The sequence below is a fragment of the Nycticebus coucang genome, chromosome 19, assembly GCF_027406575.1.
Source record: "Nycticebus coucang isolate mNycCou1 chromosome 19, mNycCou1.pri, whole genome shotgun sequence".
In the NCBI taxonomy this organism is placed as follows: Eukaryota; Metazoa; Chordata; class Mammalia; order Primates; family Lorisidae; genus Nycticebus; species Nycticebus coucang.
Window position 1 is genome coordinate 66431391 of NC_069798.1, and position 25689 is coordinate 66457079.

General features: G+C 37.3%; 1 protein-coding gene across 3 annotated transcripts in view; it reads right to left on the bottom strand.

The window, feature by feature from the left end:
- The window catches only part of NETO1 (neuropilin and tolloid like 1), a 116071-nt gene that overhangs the window by 47251 nt on the left and 43131 nt on the right, over positions 1-25689 (bottom strand). For 2 of the 3 annotated variants that reach the window (XM_053571922.1, XM_053571921.1), the window contains exons 5-6: positions 3473-3514; positions 3227-3393 (exon numbers count right to left, since the gene is read on the bottom strand). In XM_053571922.1, coding sequence (XP_053427897.1) covers positions 3227-3393; positions 3473-3514 — 209 coding nt within the window. The remainder of the gene's footprint in view (positions 1-3226; positions 3394-3472; positions 3515-25689) is intronic. The other variant, XM_053571924.1, reaches the window with a different exon arrangement.

Sequence of the window (25689 nt, forward strand, 5' to 3'; positions counted from 1 at the left end):
ACGTTTATCACAGATTCATGGAATTTGGGTTTTGAAAGGACTTTCATGGTGCCCATGCCAGAACATTACTTGACTTTAATTATTATATAAAATCTCTGCCAAACTCTGCTTGGATTCTCCTGTGGAATTTCATTTGATCTCTGTTAATAAAACAACAACCTTCTCTGTATTAAATCAAAATCTATGTTTCTCTAGTTTCAATTATTCAAACAAATTGTACTACTTAAAACCATGCACATTAAATCTTTTTCCTCTTTCATATGACTATACTTCAAATGTTTGAAGATTACGGTATGTCGTTCCTTCTAGAAAGACATTAGTTCATTTATTCTCTGAGTATTAATTAAATAGCAGACATTCTGTTTGTCATTGGGTGTCTAGAGACAAATAAAGCCTAGCCCTCATGGAAGGGCTGTTTTCTGGACCACATTCAGAATGAGATATCGTAATGCCCTTCTGCCATCTTGCTTTAGTATCTGTGTGTACAAAATACTTGCTCACAGAGGCATATGTATACACCCCATTGTTAACCTACATTGAACTTCACTATCCTGACTCAGCTTATTTATCTTACAAACATTCCAGACAGCAACAGACTTTCAATGTTCTTTCTGACTTTGGTTTCCCAAATTCTAAGAAATCTGATCAATCACATTCTAATTAAAGGGGACCATCTATGTCACTATTATCAAATAAAGGAGATATCAGTTATTATTGGCTCTATTTGTCAAAAGACTGAAAAACAATATGTAATTTATCTAAACTTTAACAGAACCCAAGTAAGCTACTTAGCACTTGTGCAGTATGGTTCAGCCACCAGGCACCATTCAAATATTCAGCACAAGCCTTTTCAAGTTTAAAGCATGCTATGATAGTCTCTGCTCATAAGCTGCTAGGAACTCCATAAAAATAGAAAGCCCACATAGGTGGTAATGGCAGTTCTTGCTTTTCTCCACAGTATTCAAAGGCACTTCCAATCCTCTAACCTTTAATTTAACAGAGAAAGCCTGTCACAATAGAGCCATCTTTGTCCAGCTCTGCAGGCTGCTTACCCTCTGGGTCAGGGAATGCCAAATTTTGTAACAGACAGGTACACTCACAATTGTTGTTCTGAGATTGTACAAAAGACTGCCTATTTATCAGCTGGAAAAAAAGGTGTGTATTTACACTCTAATGAACTCTTTCTCTTTTACACTCTAGTGACAAAGGTCCTGGTTATGACAGTGACATGAGGCACATATCTTTCCTGTTACAGACAAGTCTGATAAAAACCTGTCATTGAGTGGCTTCAGAAAAACAAACAACACTTGATGTGAATACATGTTTTATGAAATTGTGCTCTCTTATAGCCCAGGTAGTGGGTTATTTATGGTTTTATATTACCAACAGCTTTTGACTAAAAACAAAAGAAGTATGCTTTTCTTCATAATGCGATTAACGTTTCCAAAGATTTGCTCAGATACAAAAGAAAAATGCAGTGTTAAAGAGGGAAGCTGGACCAAAAATCTCTGAAACTCTGTAATCGAAAATTAGGGAAAATACGCCACAATTCCATTTTATATGCGAATGCTAGAGATATATTCAAGGAAGAAACAAGTGAAGAGAGACGAAAATGTTTCCTGAGATATCAACAACCTCAACAATGCTGCTGCTTTTTTTTCTTAGCACGAATATCCACTCACCAATTTCTGCTCCAGCTCTGGAATAAGTGTCATAGACCACGAAGGAATCTCAGACACTGAGATTACTGCCATAGCTCCCTACCTAGTCTTTTGCCTGCTGTGTTGACTCCTCTGTCTTTTCCTCAAAGGGAAAAGCTATTCTCCTAAAATGCAAGTCTGGCTATGTCACTTTTCTGCTTCATTCTTCTGTATATCACCAACGCACTCGGGGAGAAGACCAAGTTCTTCAGGACAGCTTGCAGAGCCCTTCAGCTTAATGACTCAACACCCACCCCCATCTCTCTGCTTTTACTTGGTCACCTACGATTGCTTTAATTCCTGAAAAAGCATACTCTCTTCACACAGCCACTCTGTCTACCTAGACAGCCTTCTTGCCCCACCCACCTAACACATTAATACTATTTCTCATCGACATTCCGCCACGACCCTGATTGCTATTTGGTTCTGCCTCTGATATGCCCTGGCAGGTGTATACATTCTCTTCTCTCACTCCCTTATGCCTAATAAATACCTCAATATTATATTATTGCCTAATCTGTTACATAATTTTCTAGAAATTAAACTAAAAACCTAAATGCTTAAGGTTATATAGATTCACTAAAGCAATTAATTAAATTCAAACCATTTCAACTTCAATAGTCAACTACAAATCTAATATCGATAAATCAATGTCTCCTTATCACTTTAGAGCTGAGAAATAAGAATAAAAAGAGAACAAACAAACAATCGATGCTGTATACCCATGACAGCTAAAATAATGATCCATGATATCTTGGAAGATATAAAAAAAAAAAGATATTTCCATAAACAAGATGACGATCTATTTCATCCTATTCTACAGAAGAGTTTCCAAAATGGTGGCCTGATTCCAAATCTGGCCCACAACACATTTAGTTAAACACAAATAACACTTGTGATTTTTACAATGTATTGAAACATGTAAAAATCAGGGTGATCAACATAAAATCTACAGGGTTTTTGCTGTATTAAAAAATGGAGGATGTATTAACGTAGGACCCACATTTTCTCATACCACAATGACAAAGAACTCATGAGTGCATACCATCCCCTTCACAAAGGAACTGGCTCGTGTAGGTCCTGTTATCTCTGCCCCTCAGCCTTGTGACACCTGTATTTTATATGCCAGACATACATAATTTTTGTCAGCCCCAGATAACTTCTTCCACAGATAAGACTTATGTCAGAAAACAAACAAATGGCAGAGAATGACCATAAGAGTATAGGTGTAATTATGCTTAGAACCATGGCTCTTGCACAACATTTTGATCCATTTTTCAGAGTGGATTTACCTTAAAGTCTATTGTCCAGGTTATCAAATAATGCCTTTGACACTCTCCATATTTATAACATTGAGCATTAAATGGGGCAGGAGAAGATAAGTTGCATTTCAAAGTCAAAATAAAGTCATAGCTTATGATTGCCCTCTGAAACATATTAAGCATGTCCAGCTGCTTCAAAGCAATGTGTATTAGAGACGCTTCTCCAGTACCCGGCACAAGTCTGGATTTAATAGTAAGACTGACCTTGGATCGTGGAGGCGCCCGGATGTACCACTTGCAGTCCACTGCCTCGCTAGCAGACGCTTTGCCTTCCTTCATGATTTGCATGGACTCCACAATTCCTTCCGGGCCACCCATCTCAAATTCACACGCTAAATAAGAAAATGCCAAACAAACACACAAAAATGGAACTTGAATAATAAACCAAATGTATATTTCATAGCAAAATACAAAGTCCTCTGTACATTATTAAATATCTATTGTACCAACCTGGTAAGGGTTTCAAAACTCCAAGGTCCTTAAAGTCAGGATCTTAAAAATTGAGAAAAAGACAATTAGTCCTATTCTATATTTTGTACTTACAATGGCTTTGAGTAATATTCCATTAAATTTTCCAGGAGTCTGCCTTAAAAATACATTGGCAAAAATTAAATAGTTAAATAAAAAGTGCAGGATAATATTAAGACTAAAAGTGTTAATTTATATAATGTAGTTTCACTATAAGGCTTTTCTCAATACAAAAGGTGCCATTTTAAAAAACCCTTTAATGCAATTCCTGGCTCTAACTATCAAACCAAAATCTTACTCATTTCCCGTAACTCCATAATGAGACAAAAGATGTTTTTGTAAATGTACCCGTAAGTAATTCAAGGTTTGGGTCAACTTCTATATATTCTGGGTACAATTCTTTTGTCTGATTCAAAACATTCTGTTATTGGAAAACAATTTTCAACTAGAATGTTGGAAGCACGCAGTTAAGATGTGAAATCTGGGACTCTCTCGATGACTGAACTATCTTTTTTTCATTAAACCTTCATCTCTAACTTTTCATACCATGCTGCTTTCAAAGTATTACTCAGTATTCTGTCTTAACACCCCCTCTTTCGATTCTTCCTCCGAGCTAGGATCATGTTCATAAATTTGTTTTTCTCTGCTTATTTATGTGTTTCAGGAGAAGCTTGCTTTATCCTAACCCTCAAAAGTCTCCTAAATATCATAAGCCAAAAATGGGGGTTTCAGTCCCACTTCTTGTACTTGATTTTGAGTTAAGTGTGCAGCATGGAAATATAAAGGCTTTTAGAGGGCTTCAATAAACTTTAAATCAATAATAGACAGAAACAAGCTACATCCAGTTTTTCTGGCTTGCACTATAGTCAAGATTGTACGATAGTCTTTGGACATATAGTATCCAATATTTGTCACTGAGAGGATCTTGTACCTAAAAAACCCCAAAGACTCTGCCAAGAGACTCTTACAATTGACAAATTCAGCGAAGTCTCAAAATAAAAAAAAAAAAAAATCAAGGTATTAAATCAGTATCATTTCTATATACTAATAACAGCCAAGCAGCTGAAAACAAACCAAAGACTCAATACCATTCATAATAGCTACAAAGAAAATAAAACACCTAAAAATATACTTAGCCAAGGAGGTGAAAGGTCTCTACAAAACACTGATGAATGAAACTGCAAAGGTCACAAACGGGAGAACACATCATGCTCGTAGCATTGTTAAACCGTCCTTACTACCCCAAATGATGTACAGATTCAATGCAATCCTCATCAAAATACTGATGTCATACTTCACAGATCTAGAAAAAATAATGCCGTGCTTCATTTGGAACCAGAAAAGAGTCCACGACCTAGAACTGAAATATGGAGAGGCGGCACTCTTTCTAGTGGAGTTATTGCTCCACATTAAGACCACGTGTGTTTACAGGTACGTGTGTTTCTAAATGTGCTACTTTCTGTGTCTGTGTGCATAGATGCACAAGCTCATCATCGTGGGCTAATTTCTGTCTGTTTAGTCATTTTCATGAGAGATTATTTTGTTGTTTTTATGTGTGTTGTTTTGTCAAATAGGGGTGTGAACTGATTTGCTAAAACACAGAGACCTTAGTCAGCCACGCTACAATGGGACTGTATCAGATGAAACTCATTTTGCTATAGGACACTCTTAGAAAGCACTAATAAATTTTGAATCAAGATACAAATTCATTTGCATAGCTGTTTTGAAAAGAGTTTTTAAAAATGTTTTTAGAAAAACAAAGAAAGTAAAAAGCTGTAAGCAATTTCCATTAAGGATACAGAAATGATGACATCATAAATAATTTAGACCAAGATATATTCTAGCAGGAATTTTTTCCTTTGTCTGAATCAATGAATATGGAGTTATTCTTTCCATAAATATATATTTTAATACGTATGTGTACAACTAGGTTTTTATAGAACCATTAGATTGGTTGTCACCATTAAGCAGTGTCATTGGCGTTTAAGGGACCCATCCACATCTTACCTGGATCCAACCCATTTTATATCAAGCTTGACAATTCCAGTTATCTAGATTTTCTTTGTTATTCACTGCACCCTTTTTGTTGTTAAGAATAATGCTTAATCATGTTCATTATAGCACTTATTATCTTCTTTTTGAATAGAATGTTTCAGCCTTCTTCCATGGATGTTTCAATGATTTTTTTGTGGAAACGTAGTTGATATTCTGTTTTCTAGTTTGAAGGCTAACATTTGTCATTTTTATAACCCATGCCACACAATGCTGAGAGAAATGTCAGTTCTGGGAATTGAAAATTTATTTTTGTCTTTGTATTATTAGTGATAGTACTGATGGTTTAAAAACAAAACTTTAGAAAAAAATTGTTTTTGCAAATCTATTTGTACTAGCCTCCAGTAATAGGGCAATGGCCCACACGATTAGGAAAACAAACAAATAAACAACAAAATACTGTTTCTGAAACAATCTGAAATGAGTCTAACATTGTAAAGATGATTGACTACCCTGGGTTGTTTGCAGACAGGAACATGAATTATTATGCAGAGGCACAAGAAAGTGGTATTTAATAACTGGTCTTTTCCTCTAGCTCTATCTTTAATCTCCACTAAGCAACTTAAATAAACTTTTAAAATGTAAATTTTTAAAGAAAGATCATGGTACTCACTTGGCTTTGCATTTACTTTAGAATAATTTTTTATAACACCCACTGTGTCCTGCCCCCGACCCCCTGGCTCCATGCGGCTGGCCCCTACTCTTTTTTCTGTGATCACACCAACCCTCCTCGGCCCTTTGAGCATGCCTTTCCTCTGGCTGCAATGCCTTTGCACACAGGATTCACGTGCCTGGCTCTTTCTCATTCTACAGTTGTTGGCTCAAATATTATGTTCTCTGAAAGGTGTTCCTTGACGATTCTCTCTCAAACAACGGTCTCCTATTTTCTTTTCTCCCTTCGTGATCCTTAATACAAAAAGACAGCATTAATACCTTGTCTTTAGAACCTTAAATTTATCTATCTAATGGATAAATGTGCAGACATGAGTAGGTTTAAAAAAAAAATAAACTGGTTCAGTGCTAACATGGGCCTATCATCAGATACCGTCTTTTATGTGAATGCTTGCCAACAAACGCAAGTAGTGTTGGAATATTCACGTTTTTGAGTAATTTTTCAATCTATGGCTTCTACTAGATTGCGCTGATGATGAAGAAACATTGGTGGTTAAAACTGCTGATGTCTCAGAGGTGAACCAGAGTAGTGCCAGGTAGCTAAAATTCATCGAAGAATTCATTCCCATGTATTTGCAAGGCGGGAAAAAAAAAAAAGGTATTTTACTTAAAATTTCCTTGATGAAGTACTAAAGAATATTTTTTTTAATCTAAAATCTTGAGTAAATGCCTTAATTTCCTGCATGATGAAACGTTAGATATGGATAAAGAACTTTCTTTTTTTTTTTTTTTTGTAGAGACAGAGTCTCACCTTATGGCCCTCGGTAGAGTGCCGTGGCGTCACACAGCTCACAGCAACCTCCAAATCCCTGGGCTTAGGCGATTCTCTTGCCTCAGCCTCCCAAGTAGCTGCGACTACAGGCGCCCGCCACAACGCCAGGCTATTTTTTTGTTGCAGTTTGGCTGGGGCTGGGTTTGAACCCGCCACCCTCGGCATATGGGGCCGGCACCCTACCCGCTGAGCCACAGGCGCTGCCCAGATAAAGAACTTTTGCTGCAGAATGACAAGTAGGGGGTATTCTTCAGGAAAAGCACCTTTGCAATGTTCCAGTTGGGAGCTGAACTGGCCACTTTTATCACGGAGCATTATTTTTCTTTGAAAGATCTATTATAGCTATTCAGATACTTGGCAGACATTTTTTGAAAACGAACAAAATAGATCTGTTGATTTATAAGAAAAAAAACTGATAATATTTGTTGCCAATGTTGAAATTCAAACTTCAAGGAAAAGAAATATATTTGCCTCTGTGTACTTAACAACTTCCCAATACTTAAGAGAATGTTTAAATGAGGTTGACGTTGATAGTATTATATGTGGGTTTTTCTATTGTGCAAAGAAATGTGTCAACATTTGGAAGTTCTGCATAATAGTGATTCAATAATGCCAAGTGAATAATTCATAATTTTAAACAATCACGCATTCATAAAAGAGCCATTTGAAGAGGAAAGTACATTGATCAATATTAATGTAACAGAATAAAAAAGTTCACTGATACTCTCTCACACTCCATGTTACAATCAACCTTTAAGAACTTATCAGTAGTTGAAATTTGGTGTAGTATAAAAGAATAACCACTGTTGTCTGAGAAGGCTATTAAAATAGTCTTCTCTTTTCCAACTGTGTATCTCTGTGAGGCCAAAGTCTTCTCTCTGCTTCTACCATAGCAACACATCATCACAGATTTAGTGCACAGATGTGAGAAGCCATGTGACTTCTAATAAAGCAGACACCAGGGTGGCGCTTGTGGCTCAGTGAGTAGGGCGCCGGTCCCATATGCCGGAGGTGGCGGGTTCAAACCCAGCCCTGGCCAAAAACCACAAAAAAAAAAAAAAAAAAAGCAGACACCAGATTTGCAAACATGTAAAATATTGTAATTCTTTCATTAATATTCAATATTTTTAATTACTACCATGTCAATTGATGTTTTTATAAAATACGCTATTTATTTTAACACATAAATGGTTTATTGGTATAATTTTCGTATGACCTAATAGTTATTCAAAATTCTTTCAGTTGAAATGGCTTATATGATAAATATTGACTAACAAACAGCCAAAGCACTTTGAAGTTGTCAAAAATAGGAATGCAGTTTTGAGATCAAAAGTTTCCGAACTTGTTCCTAACCAACCCAGTCTTTATATCAGGGGTAGCTTCTTCCAATAGAACTCTAAGTTATAATTTAGAAATTCAGGCTTGGGCAATGCTTTTATTTTGTAATGTAAAGGTGTTTCCATACGACTAGCCAGTTTGTAAATTAACTTTCTAAGAACTGCTGTTAAACAGATTAGACGATAACTGAATCTAATAGAGGCATTTTTGTTTCATAAAAGAGAAAAAAAAAACTGGGGTTACCATTTTAGAAAAGTACAATTTGTTTTGATCTAAGACCTAAATAGCTTCAGAGCTGTCTCTGGAAGTTTACACAAATCATTACATCATTCTAAGACTTAACTTCCTTAACTAAAATGAGAATGTTGTTGGGTTAAGCTTCTGCAACTCGAGTATTCCATCATTTCACAGAATACAGTGCTCTTCCTTGAACACAACCGCTCATGATTCATCTCCTGAGCAGGTGGTGTAGCCGTGTCTACTAACCTCCTGATTGTAAAAACCACCTATGATACTTTGACATGTTTGAAATGCACGTGTCAACTACCTAATAGAATATTCTTAGAGAAAATCAACACAAATCTCCCCGTTTTTTCACAATCTCAAACATCCTAGATTATGATATTCTTCCTGATTGTTCCCACTGCCATGTGGATATAGAAAACAACATTATATGAAATCCTTGTTTCCTAAGTTACCTAATAATCACATTCCCTACTATTTGTTATAGCTTTGGATAAATTCAAGGCCAGAAATTTTAAATGGCTTTGAATTTGTTACGTTTTTATCAAATAAATCACAAGCACAATGTGGAAATGCCAAAGTCATGTTACGATGTTGTTCACAATCTTCTTAAAAATATTATGAAATAACCCTGATACATAATTGTAAAACTTTCCTTAGACAGAAAAAATAAATCCAATATTTTGATAGAAATCAGTATTAACACTACAAAAGTTAATGCAGATTTTAGAATAAATGTATATATTTTAAGTATTCCATAACTGATTATATTGATAATCTTCTAGAATTTTTCTAAAATACAAAGTAAATTACAAATGAATCAAAATTTTCTTTGGTAAATTTTTCTCAATTATTCTGTGCAAATAAAAAGTGAAGATGAAAGTTTGAAATAGATCTATAAAACTAAAAAAAAAGTTTATTTTTTTGTTTTAATTCAGATGTTAATTTAACTAAATTTGTGAAAATAGCTATTACTACTGCAATAATCAATATTATATTGTTATAATTACTTTAAATGTAGTAAATTCTTTATTCCTTAACATAATAGTGTGGGGTAAATAAGAATATAATGCCTGTTTTAGTGATGAGGAAAACAGGTGCAAAGGTTTTTTAAATAAACTGCCTAAGAATGAGTAGTTGTAAGTGGCAGGGCTTGCTATCAGAATTAGGCAATCGAACTCCTAATTTACACACTGTCATTTTCTAAATATAATGTACATAGTACATCCCCATAAGTGACTTTTGTTTACAGATCTACAGGCACTCAAACATCGTCTTGTCTGCTTGGCGTCCCGGGCTCTCCATTGCACTGTTCTTACCTCCTTGAATTTGCAATAAGATGACTTGAAATAACTTTACACTTAAAACAGATAAAAAACATTTTTGGCATGGACAAATACGCTTAAGGCTGATATTGAAGCTACAATTTAAAAAATACGAATATGTTTAAAATATATCAAAAATAAATTTCAAAGATCAGGATGCATACAAGAAAGTGGGTATTTTTCATTTGCGCCACAAAAGAATTGATCAGAACTGTGTGTGGAAAGCTGAGAATGAGCGGTTGTAGGGGAACCAGCACCGCACTGTGCGTGTTTGGGGTACGTGCTCCACTACATTTCCTGTAATGTTCTTTTCAACCCTGAAACCCATGATCCTGTGGTTGGTTTTTCCCAGCACAGGATTACCTTTGAGCCCAAAGCAAATTTGGTCAAATTTGCAAACTCTGCAGTACACGTTCCTGATGGACTGGATATTTGAACTGAAATAGGAAATAATCAAGGCAAACATTTAGTTCTTTTATTTCAACAGACACAGACTGCATGGGTAGAGAAGTTACTTAATTTTCCACTCCCAGCCTGTAAACTTTCCTGGATCGACTCTCATTCTTCCCTACTACCATCTGTCCCCCAAATTCCTTTCTCTCAGCCTCATCCAACCTTGTCCTCAGAATCCCCCGAGAACTCTGAGGCAGAGTAGTCAGCACGTCAGGTGCCTTCTCTTGCACCTGTATCCAAGCTGCTGTTATGTACACCCTCTCAGGTAAGAAATTGGCTCAAGTCCCTTTTCCAGTGACAACAAAGAACTCATTTCTCCCTGTTGATTCATCCTTCCCTGTGTTCATTCAACCTCCAGATGGAGTTTCTTAGACATGACACCCCCTGACAGTGCTTGCTTTTGAGCACCCTGCCACATCTGTGGACCGATCTTCATTGAAACAATCCTTGCCTTGAAACTAACAGTGTCCATTCTTCTTTGCCCGTCTGCAGTCTCATCTTCAACGCCCATTGCTCGATCCTCAAGATTGAAAACCATGGTATGTGTACAATACATGTTTAAATACTTTGACTGAATTTAAAATGCTATTTAAGTACCCCTGGATTGCACTAATGTACACAGCTATGATTTAACAATAAAAATAAAATAAAGTAAAATAAAATGCTATTTAAAAAATCAATTAGAAAAGCTCTTGACAGCACTGTACTAAAACAGCTTACATAGTCGTACTATTTTAATAATCTGATTTATTTCACCTTTGTCCAGAAGTAGCATCACTCTAGTATAAAATTCATAACACAGTGTTTTAAACCCCTTTGAAGATGCACTATTTTTCTAAGTGTGTGGTTGTCAATTACAGTTTCTCATTTTGAGTGTGACTTCCTAATGTTTTAATGTGGGCATGGAATTTATATAACAAGACTTCTTTTATCTAGCTTAACATGAAATTTACTTATATATAAGAAATAAAATGTTTATGGGAAAAAAATTTTCAATTCCTTTAAAATAGTGTTTGATGTCTGTATGGCTAGCAATATTCCTTTCCTTGTTATATCCATTTAATTGTAATATATAAAGTTTCCTCCTGTGTTTGTATTCACATTTTTAAATAAATTGAGAAAACATAACTCTTTCTTACAATGTAAATACATATAAGCCGGATTTTGTTTGTGTATTCATATTAAATAGGCTTTTACAATGCTCACTTTCGATAGCTATTCATAATGCAACAGTATTGCTCGATGGAGAAAATACATATTTACTATACATAATAATAATAAAATGCAGAGAGCGAGAAGGAAGTAAAACGAAACTCATAATAAGAGTACCAGAATGTTTATTGCAGCCCTATTCATAATTGCTAAGTCATGGAAAAAGCCCAAGTGCCCATCGATCCACGAATTGATTGATAAATTGTGGTATATGTACACCATGGAATATTATGCAGCCTTAAAGAAAGATGGAGACTTTACCTCTTTCATGTTTACATGAATGGAGCTTTACTAAGAAGAATAATTCCCACCTTTCCCACCATCCCTTTCTATTTATTGATGTGCATAAAAGGGTTCAGAATCCACAGAAGAGTTGAGGACAACATTACCACAGGTAAGTTAGGGCTGCGTCTTCATGCCCAAAAACGTGAGAGCAAGAAGTAACTTTTCATGAGAGCTACATGAGAGTCTCGAAACAAGTATCTGCTTTGGGACTCAGACTGGCCAGTGTGGCACAGAGGGGGGCGGAGGGGAGAAAGCCCCATTCTGATGCACCAGGAGTTGGAAATGGTGCTGGCACCACAGGGTGGGGGCTGGGGGCAGCAGATGGTGGTGTTCTCACCAACATGGTGCTCCCCCATCTCACTTATGCCACTGTAACCAAATTCATTACCACAGCAAATCAAGAAACAAAATACTTTATGAAAAATGTGCTTTCTCCATATTTTGAAAGACATAAATGCAAGCATCATGAAAAAGCCTTACACGTTACTGCAAAATACAGGAAGGATAAAGCCGTGCAAGTCGTGCAACTGTAACTTCAAGACAAGAGCCTTTCGCTTCCAGCATCTCTGCTCAGCTTTCACCCCTTCTAAACAGTTAGAGCAGCTCCAATTAAAAACTTTGGGAGTGTATTCTGTTGGTGCCCTCGGCAATGGCACTAGAGTCTTCTGCAGGCAGCAGCAACCCATGTGGGTAAATGCAGCCACCCTGGGACTGGAAGCAAAGAGAAAGTGCAGAATGCCCAGTGCTGCGGCCACCAGCAGAGTGGCCGGGAGCCCACGTGAGGCACCCCTTGTTCAAAACTGGAGAAACCCACGGGATGATTTAAACAGCATGAACGTCTGCCAGGGCCTGAAGTTATCATATTCTTCCTTACAATTAAATGAATCCTTCCTATGCCACAACTCTTTTCCCTTTACCCAGGTCAGAGTGTTTGACTTCTAGCCATTGTTTTGCTTTTCAAACCCACAAAATCTGGCCTCCCACTTCTTTTAAAAGCCACACACATGATGCATTTTTCTACAGAAAGGTTGAAATTAGAAAGGCCAAAATTATATGCCAGGCAAGCAATAAATAGAAGAAAAATCCTTTTGCAATAGTATAGTGTTAAACAAAATGGACCTAAATGCAAAACCAAAAAATGCATTTAGAAAGTAGGTCAGACACCCAATGTCTTTAAGAACGATTCACCGGAAAGATTGTCTATGCTGAGCCTGCATGCATCTAATGACACTTATGGACAGAATTCCACCTTCTAAGGCATTGATTGCCTCTCTTCTAAAAGATTGGGAAAAATAATATTACCTGAGCTTGAAACAAAGCAGAGTGCTTGAAAATATCAATGGATTATTGGATGAACAATAGATTGTTATAGTATGAAATGATATACAAATATAAATTAAATGTTGATACAATTTATAATTTGAACTTTTTTGGAGACACATGGATGAAAATCATCTTAATTTAAAAAATTACCTGAAATGTGATTACTGTTTTGTTAACCATTATTTACAAATCTAATACTATTGCTATAGCGTCATTAGCTATTCTACCTATTGAACTTAATTTCACCAAAAAATATTGAACTTCAGGGTTGAAGAGGAGTTTGCTTTATTTCCTCAAATGCCTGAGATTAGTTGTAGAATCTTGGCTGAAAATTCATAGTTTGTACTGCACATTTATAAATATCTGAACAGTGATAGATACTTGCTAAACATCCAAATATGTAATTTCCCTTAATCTATGGCATCATATCCTAGGCATAAAAAGCTTTTTTATGTTCATTTAGCTCAAAAATTATACCCAAATTGTAGGTAATGATAAAAATGAGCTAATGTAAATATGCATGAAGCACTTACTCATCATCCCTAATCATCAGGGAAATGCAAATTAAAACAGATATCTCCTAACTCCAGTGAGATTATCCCACATCACAAAATCCTGAATGTACAGATGCTGGCACAGAAGTGGAGAAAAGGGAACCTTTATATACTGCCGGTGGGATCACAAGCTAGTACAACCTATGGAAAGAAGTATGGAAAATTCTCAAAGAACTAAAAGTGGACCTTCCATTTGATCCTGCAATTCCATTGCTAGGTATCTACACAGAACAAAACAAATCATTTCAAAAAGATAGTGGGTCCAATATTACAAATTATAATTTAAGAGGTCTGCCTGGATGCATGTAACTATCTGAGAACTTAAAGGATTTATTTGCTTTCTGCAATATAAAGTAATCTTAGTAATCTTTTTAAAAGTACAGGAAGTAAATCTATGTCAAAAAATCCAGATGCCTTCCACTTCTATTGCTTGTATTTTTTTTTAAAACCATTGGTACTAGCTGGGCATTGTGGCGGGCGCCTGTAGTCCCAGCTACTCGGGAGGCTGAGGCAAGAGAATCGCTTAAGCCCAGGTGTTGGAGGTTGCTGTGAGCTGTGTGAGGCCATGCCACTCTACCGAGCGCCATAAAGTGAGACTCTGTCTCTGCAAAAAAAAAACTTAAAACCATTGGTACTTGTTTTCCCAATTGGTACAGTAATTCTGAAGGTTTGAAAGGGCATTTGGAACCAGTGCTTTTCATGGGCAGTACGCTTGCAAATAGAAATGACCAAGTCATGTAGCTAGTTTTGGACCAGAGGTGGATGACGTTAGATGGACCACAGACTAGAACTCATTAGCCTCCTCCTGCCTCAGAGAAAGAACTATTTCTAGAAAACGTAGCCTCTACCTTGGGAGACTGGTGAGAATAATATATCCTGGGGTCCAGACACAACCGGACTGCCAGGGTCCCTTTGGTATCTGCATCCATCATCTCCCAAGAAGTCTTGGAATTTTTAACCATGCTATACTATTTCCACTGGCATTTAAAATAGTTGAGTTGTTTTGACAATGGCATTGCATTAAAAAAGGACTTTGAAATGATTCATTTGCCCCTGGATTCCAGCTTAAGACAGAGTGGTTTATTGAGGCACTTGCTAAATCTGCAGTGCCTTGCTCATTTTTCTGTCATTCAAGTACAAAAGCATCAAAAGGGATTTCATTAAGAGGTGTGAATATAATCCCAGGCTTTCTCAGGGTAATGATCTAAAGCAATAAAAATCAGTATCATCATTTTTCAGTTCTGTGATGTTAGAAGGAAAAACAGGTCTCTCTTGTTGAGAGACTGAGATTGATGGGGAGCCTTCAGCTTCATTCCTTTAGACTTTCTGTTTTTACCCATCATTAACCTGAGCTGGAAACTTCAAAAATAAAGTAAATTTGGCACTTTCCTCACACTTCCCTCTCATCAGAAAGACACCAAGAACTTTCAATGACTCTTTGTAAAATCTCGACCACTTGCCTCCCTTTCCATCTCTGCCCGGGTCTTCTCAGTCCCAGACGTCATTACCCCCAGGCTTCTGATGCCCACCCAGGCTTCTTGCCTTAATTTCTCTATCCTTTGTGGCTGTGGCACTTCCCTTCCTGGCATCCAGACTTGAGTATCGCACTCACGATGAACATCAGCACTTTTTCCCAGGATCAAAACCCATGAATAGTCTCTGAGTTCTCACTCTACCAACCATTCTCTTTATCATACGCGCTGTTCCGTTTTCCAAGGACAGATTTTCCTCAACTTAGACACTCTCCTGCTGGCATATTCTGAAAGAAACTTTCATCACCCACGCTGCTCGTTAGAATAATCTTTTTTCTATCTTACCCGAAATTCATTCTTCTGGATCCTTTTTACCACAAACTACTTTTCATTTATCTCATTAACTTCAATGAGTTAAATGGGTACCAATGAAATGATTAAACCATTTTATAAACTAAATGAAAAAGTAATTTATTAATAAATCCATGAATCGGGGTCTTGAGTTTTGCTTTTTTGTTGTTGTTTTTTGCTTATTTTGTTTGTTGATTCTTGGTGACCTTTCTCTCTGCTCTCTCATTTCAGCTTTCAGTATTAGGTAAATTTCAGGATCTATACTAGACAGATCTGAGTATTCAAACATTAGTAAGAGCACTGGTGCTCCTGTGGTGACTGCAGCGTTGAAAGTATAATTGTAAGTGTCATCTGAACATCTTTATTGAGGAAGCACTGTTAAGTTGAATTTCAGTGGACAATCTACATGGTATTGAAGCAGTGAAATCACTACACTGCATGAAATATGCACTGTTATTCTCACTGAAGGAAACAGAAAAATCCAAGTATAAAGAACTCACCCGAAGTCACAAAATTAGTGAGTGTAGAGACAGCATTTGACCGTGGTCTGCCTGATTCTCAAGTTCACAACACAACCTGTCAGACCTCTAAGACAGGCAGAAGGTTCCTGCTAGTTCAGCCTCTCGTCTCTGTCTGAATTTTTATTTACTTCAGAATCATCAGGTCTAACTTGCCTTGATATCTTGCCTCCATTTTTCCTCCCAGTTTTGGTCACTGTCCCAGATGAGTTTAAAGTTACCTAGCTTTAAACCCCAGGAGCATTTCAGCTTCTCTTACCACTGCCTTTGTACTACTTCAAAAAGAACAAGTCACATTAATTCCACCCTTAAACTTCTTCCTAACATTACTTTTCCCCCTCAATTCCTACTGTTGACACAGTCTTTCAAGGCTTACCTTAGATCCCAGTTCTTCCAGCTACAGCCTGTAGGTCCCTCAGCTAGTGACCTAACCTTTCCATGGTACTGTGTCTTTGTCACAAAATGGGACTAACAATGACATTCCTATCACAGCATTGTTATGGGAATACATCAATTAGTGTCTGTAGAAAAGAGTTTCGATGCCCAGCGTGTTTATCCGGGTGATGAATTGCCTAACACGTGCATTGTGCCTGACTGGGTGTGCATACCAGGCCATGCTAACATGGCATTAAATAATCCCCCATAAACATGACAACATCCTTACAAGTTAGTCTGCTTTAATCCTCATTTGTACATCAAGCATTTGTGAATTAGAAAGGTTGGTGGAGTTACCAGTGTGAGACAGTACAGAGGAGAACATGTTTCATTCATTATGACTCCCAAACCCACCTCCTCCACATCCCTACAAAATGATGATGTTTTCTGTGCATTGTACTTAAGAAATTATGTTTTGTGTTTCAGAAGTACAATATCACTTACCACTGTATCCTAAATCCTAAGAAACAAGTCCTCCAAATAATAGCTTTGTTTTTAAGTTTCTTAAAGTATGACAAACATTATTATTATTATTATTATTTTTAGAGACAGAGTCTCATTTTATTATCCCCGTAGAGTGCTGTGGCATCACAGCTCACAGCAACCTCCAACTCCTGGACTTAGGCAATTCTCTTGCCTCAGCCTCCCAAGTAGCTGGGACTACAGGCACCCACCACAAGGCCCGGCTATTTTTTGTTGTAGTTTGGCTGGGGCCGGGTTCAAACCCACCACCCTAGATATATGGGGCCGTCGCCCTACTCACTGACCTGCAGGCACACCCTACAAACATTATTATAAGAAATCCTTACTCCAAGATAGACTAAAAAATGTCACTGAATGGATTTTATCTCTACTACTCTTTTAAATATAGGCAAAATGTATATAAAGGACACACACACACTAAACACACACACACACATTGCAATAGTAAAACATGGACTGTAATTTTCTAAACCTATAAATTTAAATGCAAATGAAAATCACAGACATACAGTAAGACAGGGCTTAACATGTCCATCTAAAAATAAACACCAATGATAATATTAATGGGTATATGAAGGAATCATTTAATTGGCATTGACTAACACAAGAGAAATTTAGAGTTGACAAAAATGACAGAAACAAATATAAACTGGATCCAATTTTTTTTTTTTTTTGTAGAGACAGAGTTTCACTTTATTGCCCTCAGTAGAGTGCTGTGGCATCACACAGCTCACAGCAACCTCCAACTCCTGGGCTTAGGCGATTCTCCTGCCTCAGCCTCCCGAGTAGCTGGGACTACAGGTGCCTGCCACAACGCCTGGCTATTTTTTTTTTGTTGTTGCAGTTTGGCCAGGGCTGGGTTTGAACCCGCCACCCTTGGTATATGGGGCCGGTGCCCTGCTCACTGAGCTACAGGCGCCGCCCTGGATCCAAATTTTTATAGAACAAACCAAGCAAATATTTGCCTTGAAATTAACACTGTGTAATATACGTTCACATCAAAAATTGTTGACAGGAGGTTAATGTGAAGAGAATCCCTCCTGCTGTAATTAATTCCCTTTGTTGTTATAATCTATCTGGACTAGAAAAGGTTTTCTGAACACAGGAAACCTTACATTTAGGGAGGAGTAACATTTAGGGAGGTGAGGGCAATAACGTGAGAATAGACTGAACTAGGTCTTAGAGTCCGCTTCACGTGGGGCTATCTCCCAGAGGAACCTTTGCAGTGAAATAAACCAGATATGTATCATGAAGAATTTCAGATAATAGAGGTACCATACACAGACTATAAAAGAACAACCCTTAGGGTGTTCAAAGAAATTACAAACAAGATTAAACATAGCTGCAAGAACAGGAAACTACCAAAAATAACCCAATATTTTCAAAAAAATAGCCTAATAGTTTTAGAAAGAAAAAGCCCAATACTTCAAATTAAAAACCCAACAGACAGATTTAACAACAGCTTAGAATACAACCAAGAGATCCCAGGGGACATTCTCCACTGTGTGGCCCAGAGTGATAAAAGAGGGTGAAATAAGGGAAGTTAAAGGCAGGACAGAGCAGAGATGCTAATCTTATCAGATTTCTACAGAGAGAGAGGAAAATGGAGGGCACACAGTATTTAAAGAGATAATTATTGGGCGTTTTTAAACCTGTTGAGAAAGCTAAAATCTTTAAAGCATCTGTGGGCTAGAGAGTAGTTTTCTCAGTGGAGCAGTCATGAGATTGATACCTAAGTTCAGTGGAATCTGGAAGATCTTGGAATAATGCATTCAACATGCTTGAAGAAAATAAACTCCCACATCTACTTGATCACCTGCATCAAACTCTTTCAAGAAGGCAGGTAAAACATGAACTGTCTGGGTCAATGAAAACGAGGATTATTTGCCAAAAGTCTATTTTCATTAAGAGAAACGCTGAAATCTGTATTTCAGACAGAAGGGAAGTGATACCAGGTACCCAATTTTAGATGCCGGAAGGAATAAAGTACAAGCAATAGGTGGGCAAACACACATGGGCCTTGACTATCAAACAATAAAGCAAAAAAAAAAAAATCCATAAATTAGGAAAAACTAATTTGGGATATTAAATTTCTAAGTTTCTTCGGTTTTCCAAGGATACAATAAAAATAGGCTTTAGGAGGAGAATGTGCATATTATAATCTTTTGAACAATCACGAAGATAAAAAAAAAAAAGAATAGTTTAATTCCAAAAATAGAGAGAGGCAGGTGAATAGCATAAAAGAAGAAAACACAATTTAAAAAAAAAATGGAGAAACAAATACAAAGCATAAAATAGCACAGTTGAGCTAAACCCAGAGATATGAATAGGAAGGAACTAAATGCGTCATTAAAAAGCAAAGACCAAAGGATAGGATAAGAACAAAACAAATCTATTACTATGCTAATTTTAAGAGATACCTATCACATAGGGAAACAGAAATGTTAAAAGTGTCAGAAAAAGAATGATCAGATAAACCCAAGCCCAAAGGTGAAGCTATTATTATAGGGATAAAAAAAATTGAAGGAAAAGAGCATTTGATATAAATTGAGTTATGTCAAAACTCTAAGATTCAATTCTCCAAGATAATACAAATTCTTTAAAAGTACATGCACCTAACACCAAAAGAATGATGATACCACAGGTTATCATTATGTCAGGGGAATATTTCCATAATCCAAAGAGGAACAAAGTCTAAAATCATGAAAACAGATTTTATCAGAGCAAAGACTTAACAAAATTTAATTATTTAATAAAACAAGTATTATGCATAATTATTTCAAAAATACTATGGAAACAAATTAATTGATGTTGCCAATGCAGAATTTACAGGGAAATTTATAATCTTTAAATCCATGTGTTAATAGGCAAAAATGCTCAGCTTTCTGGAGCAGCATCTATGTTGGTGATCCACTTTGTAACTACTCAGCCCGATACAGCTTGGCATTCATAGGTAATAAAAATGACACCGAATCCCTGCTTCATACCACACACTGAAAATCAAAACGGAAAGGTAAGCAAACGTAGTGTTTAGGTAATAACAAAAAGAATGTCTTCATTATTTCAAGGGAAGATTTCTTAAATCATAAAATGGAAGGTAAAAGATAACATTGCACCACAGTAAAATTAGGAACCTCTGATTCCCAATGATATAATGAGAACAGAAAGATAAGCCACAAACTGCAAGAAGATCTTATCAACATATTGAACTCTCAGATCTCCAATGTTCAGAGTATTTGAGGACTTACTACAAATCCCTGCATTAAAAAAAGACAGACCACACTATATATGACAGGCAGAATCCTGGAGAGGTGTTTAACACAAGAGGAAATCTAAGTCTTCCCAAAATGTAGTATAAGCCATCTAATCTTATTAATATTCAACACAGTGCAATTAAAATAGCTGCGTGTGATCCCGTAAAGAAACCAACAGAGGCCCGACCAAGTGGTGCAATACCTACGATCCCAACACCTTGGGCGGCTGAGGTAGGAGGATTATTTGAGGCTGGGAGTTCTAGTCCGATTAACCTCCAGCTTAGTGAGATCTCTTTTCTAGAGAAAATGTTTTAAAAAATTAAATTAAAAATTTAAAAAATAGCTCCAGCAAAACAGAAACAAAAAAAAGTAAGGCTGACAATGTCAAATTTCATAAGAAGGCGTAACAATGAAAACTACCATAGTTCCTGGACATGGATGCTGTGTTCAGAGAGAATTTTAGTAAGAGCTTTGGGGCTAGGTAGGACTTGGAGGCCAGAGGCCCTTCAGAAAACCTGGTGGCTCTGGGAAGAAATGAGGAGAATCTTACTGATTCCAACACAGGCAGCGGTGTTATCCAGAGCCAGACACTCTGCCATGACTTTCGCCTGGGTCACACAAAGGTAGGAAATACCCACAGCAAACTTACACACTGTACTAAGGAGACTTTTAGCCTAAGGAGTCCAATGAGGTTCCCCGAAGAGCATGTCTTACAATAAAGTGCAGCTAATGAGCAACCTCATAATTTTTAATCGGAATTAAGGAAAAGCTTTTCCAATTCAGGGCTCTCTCCCCACCTCTCTTGCCTGCAAATGATTCTAATAGCAAAATAAAATTGGGAGGGCAAAGATCAATTCCAGAGTGCTGACAGTGAACTGTGACCTTAAAGGGAAGATCAAACCAACTGTGGAAATGCAAGATTTTTTGTTAAAACCGCAGGAAGTTGGAAAACAGCAGTACCTCCTGCAATTTCTCAGCTAAGGGCATCATCCTCAAACATGCCTGAAAATACCCAATGAGTGGGTGGTGCTGTACTACAGAATAAAACCGCAAAATGTGAAGACTCTTATACCAGCTTTTAATCAAAGAAACAGAACTAATTCAAAATGAAAAGAAGCCTTCGGGGCCCAACTCACTATAATCATGAAGAAAGCACAGTTCATTGCACTGATGCACACAGTGTATACATTGATAATAAACTTCTCCTAATGGGTTTGCTATTCCTTCCTTTACAGAAAATTAGGAGCATCTAAAGATCTGGGTAATTGCTGACGTTTTACAAAATGATGAGTAGTTCAATTCGAAACGCTATGATTTAAAAAATATTGGACATTGATACTGAATGCATCTCAAAATAAGGTATCTTCACAGCATTTATAATGTTCTTCAGTTTTATCCTGATGAGCATTTAATTGATCTTAATAATGCCAACACCAAAATAGGTAGAGAAATCTGGATTTAAAGAAACTTTAATTTGAAATACTTCACAGCATAAAAAATTTACTATATTTGTAGTCTCATCTTTTTTAATTTGTGTGTTTAAAATCCATTTCCTGAATTTTCTTTTTGACAGCTGTCTCAAAGATTTTCACATAGTAAAACATACAGGAAATTTAAAACAGTATTAAGCATTAAAAAATGAAATGTAGAGAAATTTCTAATTCTGCTATTCTCAAGGAAAAAAGATTTCAATGCATAAAAATAATTTTAAATTATATTTGAAATGAAAAGTTGCTCTAATTCCAGGATATTAAATTCAAATTTTATACTAGAAACTGATTTCTTTTACTTCATTTTTTTTTAAATTCAGTAATTACCAATTTCAGTTACAAAATGTATTTTGTTGGTGAGAGATTCATGCAATGAAAAATCAAACATACATATAGATGCACTGATCTGGCACTAACTAGAAAGAGGAAATGGCTTCTGTTTTGCTTTTGTACCAAAAAGAGATAAAGTATATGTTTTATATTAAAGCTACACAAGTAAAAAAATATCAAATTTATAAGCTATTCTAAAAAATTTAGCAGGGACTTTTGACACATACATAATCCCTTAATGTTTGTTTAATTTATATATAGACAATGAGAAAATAATAAATTAATTTTACATTTCATATTTTAGTGAAGAACAACAATAAATGTGCAATGATTAAAATTCATAAGCACATATATCTAAGATTTCAAGTCATTACTATGTACCCAGTTTATAGCAATTAAACAGGGAGACTCCCATGTTGGAAACCAGTCAGATCGGAAAACAAAATCAATTAACCGAATATGCAGGTCTGCTTTCTCCTTTGCTAACCTTAGCTAAAGCAGCGGTTCTCAACCTGTGAGTCACCACCCCTTTGGGGGTTGAAAAACCCTTTCACAGGGGTCTCCTAAATACATACTGCATATCAGATATTTACATTACAATTCATAATAGTAGCAAAATTATAGTTATGAAGTAGTAATGAAAGTAATTTTATGGTTGGGGGTCACCACAACATGAAGAACTGTATTAAAGGGTCACGGCATTAGGAAGGTTGAGAACCACTGAGCTAAACACACAGAACTCAGTCACTCTCCACCCAGCACACGCAATCTCCCACCGTTGGTACTGTTTGTTCAAAGCCACAGCTTTGAAAACATAAGATGGTAAAATGATTAACGTATGCATTACAACGACTGAAGCTCTCAGGGTGCTTGGATATCTGGCCAAATCTTACCCTGAGTGTGTTCCTGAGATCAGTTTGGATGAGAGGATAAGATTAGCACTTGAATTAGTGCCCTCAATGAATCAGATTGCCTCACCTAACTGGGGTGAGTGACGCCGACCAATTGAAGACCTGAGTGGAACAGAATGACTGCAGGGGAAATCCTCCTGCCTAACTGCTTGAGCTAGGAAATGGGACTTATTCTGCCTTTCACCCGGAACTGAAAACTTGGTTTTCCTTGGATCTTGAATCAGCCAGTTTTTAGAATGAAACTACATCATTGAATCTCCTGGGCCCCCATCTTATCAACTGCAGATCTTAGGATTTCTCAGCCTCTATAATTGTGTGAGCCAATTCTTTATAATAAATATCTTTAGACAGAAGATAGACAGGTAGATGACAGACTTTTATTTAGAACCTTATTATAAATGGCACAAGGGCCTTCTGGTCCACCCCTGCATTTCTTTTCTGCCTTTCTGCTGCTGAGAAGCAACCCTGAATCTCTCTCAGCTTCCTGATCCTGGAGCAGCTTCCCCTGGGAGACACCCTGTCCTTTCCTTAGCCCCCTGTGTTCTATCTCCTGCAGCTGAGTCCCTGTCACTCCATTCTGTTTGCTCTTAATGGTCTTTTCTTTATATAACTAGATAAAAGTATAAGTATCATCCCCAGAAGAATCATGCACTATTTAGTAAGCCCTTTCTATACACTCTGCCCTATGCTAGCAATGTTAACATTGATTATGTCACTAATCCTCAAAATAATACCTACCCCAAAGGGTAGTCATCATCCCAATTTTTAAAGTTGAATAAAGTGAGACTTCAGGTAACTGAGAAAATTGCAGAAAGTCACACAGCAAGCAAGTGGAAAAGCCAGAATTTGTTTTTTTTTTTTTTGTTGTTGTTGTTGTTTTGTGGTTTTTGGCCAGGGCTGGGTTTGAACCCACCACCTCCAGCATATGGGACCGGCACCCTACTCCTTGAGCCACAGGCGCCGCCTGAAACCCAGAATTTGAACATGGGTAACCTTATTCTACAGCGGCAGTCTTCACTGCCACACTACATAGCAAGGAAGTGTCTTTCTAAAATTTGACACCAAAGAATGGAACATACCCCGCTTTGCTCATCTAGGTTCTTTGTGGCTTTTCCCCTTCTTGGTTTTCTTTTAATTTTCAACACTATCCCTGTGATGTCAGCAGGTGGATGGGGAAAGGGTACCGAGGAGCAGAGAAGCTGACATTGTGTTCCCTCACTGCCATTGGACCCATGAGGGGCATTCCTTAGACAGCCTTGTTGCCACAGTCACTGGAATTGGAAAAAGCCATGGACAATTCCAGGAAGAGTGAAGAACAAAACACTGGTAAGCATCGTGGACTTTTCCTTACAGCAGAAAGGGAATTTCCATGGGAATCATTGATACAGAAAGGAAAGTGGACATTGAGCTTGACTGAGGTCAAATCTCCCAGGCCACAGGGGTGGGAAGAGGTGGGTCCCAGAAGGCAGCTGGTAGCAAGGTGGGCAGGTGGACTGGGTGAGATGCCCAGTTTCCCCAGGGCCTCACCAAACCAGGAAGTGGCATTCTATCCAATATGCCACTGGGAGAGCAAGCTCCAGGCACTACCCTGCCACAGGTCAGGGGACAGGCCAGGAACACGGCCGCCCTCAAGTCCCCAGGCAGGACTTGGAGAGGTGGAGAAGGAAGAAGGAGCAGTTTGCAGGAGGACTTTCAAAAGAGCTGAGTTAATTGACTCTAAAAACCAACTTTAAAAAAGGAGAGAGAGAGAGAGAGAATTCACTAGATAAGTTACAGTTTTCTTCTGCCAATGACAACATGAGCTCAGATTCAAGGAAATTGTTTTTAAAATAGAGTTTTGTGCATTTTGTAACTATAAAATAGACAGCAATTGTGGTACTGTTACCAAACAACATGAATTGTCATAGGAACAAAAGCTGAAGACTTCACTTATGGCAAGCCCTGTTCTGTAAGCTTGTTTATAAAATATTAAATGTGCACATATAATCATATATCTGTAAAAATGAGAACAGGGGCAGAAGCGATAAATTCTCCAGCCTCCCCCTCAAATAAAATGAGAGTGAGGGGCATGTGCTAGGGTGTGTGTTTGTATTATACTCACAAACGTACAGCAGGTAAAGCACAAGGTGACTATTCACTCACCAAACTGCTGAAATGTCTCAAATGAGTGTGAGTACAAGGACTTTGGAGAATTTTTAAATTTTTCTTCAAACATCTCTGGAGTTTGGACTTCTTAAGAGCATACATCACTTTTTTTTTTCACTTTTACAACACACATATGCACGAAAGGCCTCAGGCAGGTCTCCCTGCGTGGTTAGACGCATTTTTCTGACTTCTTTGGTGTCCTTCTATCCTTTTATTTCACAGCACATACTTATTGGGTGTTTCCTGTGTTCCATACACTATTATAGATATTGAGGATGCCATATTTAACCACCACCACCAAAAATTCCTAACCTCATGGTATTAACGGTCTGGTGGTGAGAAACAGTATAAAAATATCTACAGTGTCATACCATGATATGTAAAAAGTGTTGGGGGGAAATTAAGTAGGATTAAGGGGAACTAGATAGTAGGCAGGTGAGGGGTTACTATTTTATATGTGGAACGGGAAGGGCAGAAAAGTTGTCTGAGCTAAAGAGCATCTGCAGGGAAACTGGAGGGAAGAGAGGAAACCACCCTGAGGACTGGATTTTCCAGGCAGAGGGAAGAGATTGTTCCAAGAT